The sequence below is a fragment of the Oryzias melastigma genome, linkage group LG8 (assembly GCF_002922805.2).
Source record: "Oryzias melastigma strain HK-1 linkage group LG8, ASM292280v2, whole genome shotgun sequence".
Taxonomy (NCBI): Eukaryota; Metazoa; Chordata; class Actinopteri; order Beloniformes; family Adrianichthyidae; genus Oryzias; species Oryzias melastigma.
Window position 1 is genome coordinate 3,322,970 of NC_050519.1, and position 5,442 is coordinate 3,328,411.

General features: G+C 38.0%; 1 protein-coding gene across 1 annotated transcript; it reads right to left on the bottom strand.

The window, feature by feature from the left end:
- Positions 1-4,775: 4,775 nt before the first annotated feature.
- Positions 4,776-5,442, bottom strand: LOC112146306 (procollagen C-endopeptidase enhancer 1; the record flags this gene model as incomplete). Its single annotated transcript, XM_024272064.2, is given in 1 exon segment — positions 4,776-5,442. A coding segment is annotated over 1 exon segment (166 nt), but the record flags the coding sequence as incomplete, so codon positions are not given.

The window sequence follows — 5,442 nt, forward strand, 5'->3', positions numbered from 1 at the left end:
ATTAGCTAGCACAGGGGTGTCAAAGTCAATCGCACAAGGGGCCAAAATCCAAAACACACCTTAGATCGCGGGCCGAACAGGATAAATATTATTAAAAATAACTTTTTTTAAAATAAAAAAACCAATTTTTTTAGAGATAATTATGAACTAGATATATAGCATTACCTGCAATAACGCTAGTGTGAAAGCTGTATTTGTGTGCTAGTGCTGACAGCTGAAATTGATGGCTAAAATCACTGAAGCTGATAGCTTGAAATGCTAAAGTTAATAGCTAAAGACGCTGATAGCCAGCTAAAATATTAGCTAAACGCCAAATTAGCCTAAAAAACAGAATGAAAAAAAAAACTTAGGTTAGCCAAAACAGCTATTTTGTAGCTGAAAAAATAGCCAACATTCAAAATAACTGAAAAAAGCCTAAATTAGCCAAAACAATTAGCATTTAAATATTAGCCTAACTCCAAAACAGCCTAAAAAAATGAAAAAGTAAAGCTTAAATTAGCAAAAACAGCTAGCATGTAGCTGAATTATTAGTTAGATCTTAATAATGCTAAAATAGTTCAAAAAGCTAGCAGAATGTCAATTTTTAAAACTTTAAAACCATAACTTTTTAACATAAATGTGAAAAATAAAAAGGCAGAAATATTGTTCCAAAATAAATCAGCTTAAATCTTATAAAACTCAATATTGTACTCTCCTTAAAAATATATTTTGTCAAAATTATTGAAGTTAGAAATGAGCACAAAATAACATGAATAACAATAAAATAAAATAATCTGGAGGGCTGGATAGAATTAGGGCCTCGACTTATGGACGCATTCGAGCTAGCAGGAAAGCATGTAAACACAAGGGTTGATGGGAAATAAGTGGAGGCTAACTTCCACTACAGTCCCGCCCACATCTCGGACTCAAATTACTAATAAACTCCTGCCCTTCTGCAGAAAATACGTCTTTAAAAACAACAAAAGCGCTTTGATTTTATCTAATTATTTCATAATAATAAATAAAAGAACGATTTCACAATAAAAGAATCTATCGGAGTGGGACTTTAATTAAATTCGAGCTTATAGTTGGTTTGAGGAAAACAGAAGTGAACTTTGGGTGACATCTGCTGCATCAGGAAGAAGTTTAAAGACATTTTCATCCGTTTATATTTGAATAAGGTTAGGCCCAAACAGACAAATCCATCTGGTTTATAATTACTTTATAATTAGAGTTTTTTAAGAAACTTTTACCTAAATATATGTAAATATCTTTATGTAAATGTTGAATTATTTAAAGATTAAAAACAAACCTAATCTAGTCTGTTTTAGTCAGAGAAACTTCATTTCCCACAATGCAATCACCCTTTTTTTCACTGCAACAAAGACATTTGAAGACAGGTTTAAAAATATAGACTTCAGTTTATTGCACAATCGTTGCTGGAGACTGAGGAGGGAGACAGTCTGTCTGTCAGCCGGGATGCAAACGGCGGACGGCGAGAAAGACGAGAGTGTGCGCCGCCGGCCTGCTCCGGGCCAGTGCAGCGTGGAATCTGCACACGTTTACATACATGGTATGAATGCACGGAGACCGGCGCTGACGAGGACAGCTTCCACTAGATGGAGGCATCCTCCCTCACTACAGACGTGAGGAGACGGCGACAGACAGACTCTCCGGAAAGCTCCCTTCGTTATAAAGGAAAGGGCTGGCCTCGTTACCTGTACACATCGTCACACAATTCCAGTAGGCATAATAATTAGTACATAACAAGACGTAGAGTCGTTATAAACAGGCTGTTAACAGGCTATCCGGCACCTGTGTTGTTTAAAAAACAGGATTTAGTCTTGTTAGAGATGTTTTTGTCCAGTGAACATACGAACAGAACAAAGCCAGTTTCCTTCTGCGGTTCCTCCTCTTTGTCTGCTACGAGGCCCACGGCGCCCAGACAACAGATGTGACAGCTACAGTAACGGCGCCCTGAGAAGTGGGAGACCCAGCCCGCCGTTTGATCCCAGGCCTTCTCAGCGGCGTCCGCTTCAACCGATCCTTCAGCTGATTATGCATAGACTGACCGAGCGCGGTCAAGAGGTATTCACATGCCTGCCGACAATCCCCACCATGGTCGCCGACGTGGGAGCGTTCTTAACTGATATGGACGAGTGAAGGGCCTCCCCCCTCACTGTTTTCGTAATCTTTTCTTTAAAAAAAAACCCTATAATGCCTTTTTCCTGTGTGTACATATATATAGATCATCTAAATACACGTATTTACATGATGCTTTTGGACTTTAAATATGAAGGAGACGCAGAATTCACTTAAACCAAAAGCCCTTTAGAGAACGATGAACATTTGAGATTCTATTGACTGTCCTGCAGGGGGCGCCGCAATGTCCAGAGCACTGAGGACCAGCTTCTGAGTCCATGCAACCTTTTTTTTTTTGTTTTTCATTCGGGGCCAACAGAACTTAAGTTTCTGCTCCTGCATGGTCCACTCCTGAGCTGCACGAGTCGGCCGAACGCCTCCCAAGCTGCTAGTGGGGATGCTCTTGTGGACGGTGAGGTGACGGGAACTAGTTAGTTAGTTAGTTAGTTGGGGGGGATTTTGGCTGTTGCAAAGGGGAAAAAAAGTGCAAATATCATCATAAAGACATTTTTTCCAGACATTTTGACAATCAAATTCAGAGATTAAAATCAAAAATTGCACCAAAAACAGGAAGAAAGAGGGTGAGGGGTTCATTCAACTATTTAAAATAATCAATTCAAATAAAAAAAAGAAGTGCAAAACCTTTTTTACATCTTTAAAGTAAAAAGTGTCAAACATAAAAGGACGGTAAACATTTTTAAAATGACAGCAGAGAGGTAAACGTCAGGTAAAACTCGTGATCGTCAGCAAAGAAACAAAGCAACAATGAAGGGGAACTTTAAGAAAAAAGTGCATTTGGAGTGCAATTTTCCAATCAAATCTAGCAAATTCAGTTCATAATCTGCAAATAAATACGTTTTTTGGACAGAAGTTTTTCATTAAGTGCAAATGTTGCTACAATTTTCAGAATAAAACAGTGTTTTCCTCTCGTTTTCGGACACATTTAAAAGTTTGACTCTAAAATTACCTTAATTTAGCATCTATATCAGGGATAGGGGAACTCCGGGCCTCGAGGGCCGCAGTGTCAGCATCATTTCCAGATACTCGTGACCAATTACCTGGTTCAGGTGTGTCCAGCCAATTAGAAAATGAAGAGCAGGGGATGTTGGAAAACATGCAGGAGCGTGGCCCTTGAGGTCCATACGAGAGCAAAGACATTATTTATCTTTTAACAGCTGGAAATAAACGGTTAAAGATTCTGAAGTTCTGTGCAAACAGAAGTTCTAAACTCGGGTCATCAGAGCCTAACAACCACAGAATGAACCCCTCGCCCACAACCAGAGTAAAGATGTCCTGCAGCGGCGGGAAACTCATTAAAGTCATAACGAAGCTGCGCAGAATGGACAGCGTGTACATGGACTTTAAAAATAGAGGTGTGTGTGTGGGGGGGTGAGTCAAGATATAGACGTCCTGCATGAGTAGCAACACGAGGAGCACGTGATATTTTTTCAGTTACTGCAGTAGCTAAATAGCTTTTAGCGTCTAATCGAGGATTTTGCATTTCAGATGCAAACTCTGTGCGGCAGCTCGACTATCGAAGCAGAGCGGCGATTGTAAAACATAAATAAATCACAACAAAAGGATAAAGTGGCGACGTGGATTCAAGCAGCGTCTCTTTAGGATCAAGCTGCTGGATTTAGGAGAAAGAGTTTTCAGTGTAAAAGGAGTGCTGGTTTTCCTGTGACTGACTTCTTAGCCTCCATTATTCAAACCGTTCTGCTTCACACAAGAATATTTGGCAATGTTAACCTTAAAGTCAGGAGATCATTTTTCATATTTCTGAAAAAACTAAACGAATATTCTCTTTGTTTCCTCTACATCGTAACACGTCAGCGATGTGTCTTTACTAAGGCTGCCACGATTAGTCGTTATTTTATACTATATGGGGTCAGAGTGTAGTAAAGCTGAAAGTTATAATGGTCTTATGCTAGCTTTTAGGACTATTTTGGAATTGATTTAGGTTTTTTAGAATATTTTGGAGTTCTATTTCAGCTACATGCTAGCAATTTAGGCTAATTTAGGATTTTTTTTAGTTCTTTTTTTGGCTAATTTGGAGTTTAGCTGAAACTTCAGCTACATGCTAGCTATTTTGGCAAATTTAGGATTTTTCTGTTTTTTCTTTTTTTGCTAATTTGGAGTTTAGCTAATATTACAGCTACATCATAGCTATTGTGGCTAATTTAGGATGTTTCAGTTTTTTAGGCTAATTTTGAGTTAAGATAATATTTCAATTACATGCTAACTATTTAGGCTAATTTAGGATTTTTTAAGTTTTTTTTGCTAATTTGGAGTTTAGCTAATATTACAGCTACATGCTAGCTATTTATGCTAATTTGGGATTTTTTTAGTTCTTTTTTGGCTAATTTTGAGTTTAGCTTAAATTTCAGCTACATGCTAGCTATTTTGGCAAATTTAGGATTTTTCTGGGGGGGGGGTGTTGGCTAATTTGGAGTTTAGCTAATATTACAGCTACATGCTAGCTATTGTGGCTAATTTAGGATGATTCAGTTTTTTAGGCTAATTTTGAGTTTAGCAAATATTTCAGCTGCATGCTAGCTGTTTTGGCTGACTTGAGCTTTTTTCAGATTTTAAGGCTAAACTGCGTCTTCAGCTATCAGCTTCAGCAATTTCAGCTATTGGCTTCAGTAATTTCAGCTATCAATTTCAGCATCTTCATCTATCAGCACTAGCAGCTTCAGCACCCAAATTCAGCTTACAGCATTCACACTAACAATTTTAGTTATTTTAAAGCTTATGATGGTTAAGATGTGTGCTTTACGTCCAGTTTGTGCGTGACCCGATAAGTTGACTAATCGGAAACAATAATCTGTGATTAGTCGACTATTATAAGTATCGTTTGTGGCAGCCCTAGTCTTTACATCAACTTTATGTTCAATTTAGGGAACTAAATACTGCCAGAATCGTTTGAATTCTCTTTGACATCCTTAAACTATCAGAGGAGCTGAAAGAGAATTTCTGTGCTTTCAAATGAAAAAAATGCTCTCTACTTTTTATCAGTTCCTAATGATGTGAAATGAAGCCAAACCATGTTAGTTCTACTTCTACACACCAAGTTTTGCATATTTTTGGAGATCTGTACGCTTTTTTTTAAATATCTTGTTATAAAAACTAATCTAATGAGTAACTACCTCCCTTTATTTGTCGTTAAATGAGGTAAATTTGAACGGTTCTGAAATGCGGATGACGGGAGCAGAGAAATCGATTCTATTATTGCAGTTTTTCCTTTTTTCTTGACCTGAAAAACTCCTAGTTGCTGTCATGACTTGACGGTCGTATGCTCTGGCTCCACCTGCAGCAGTG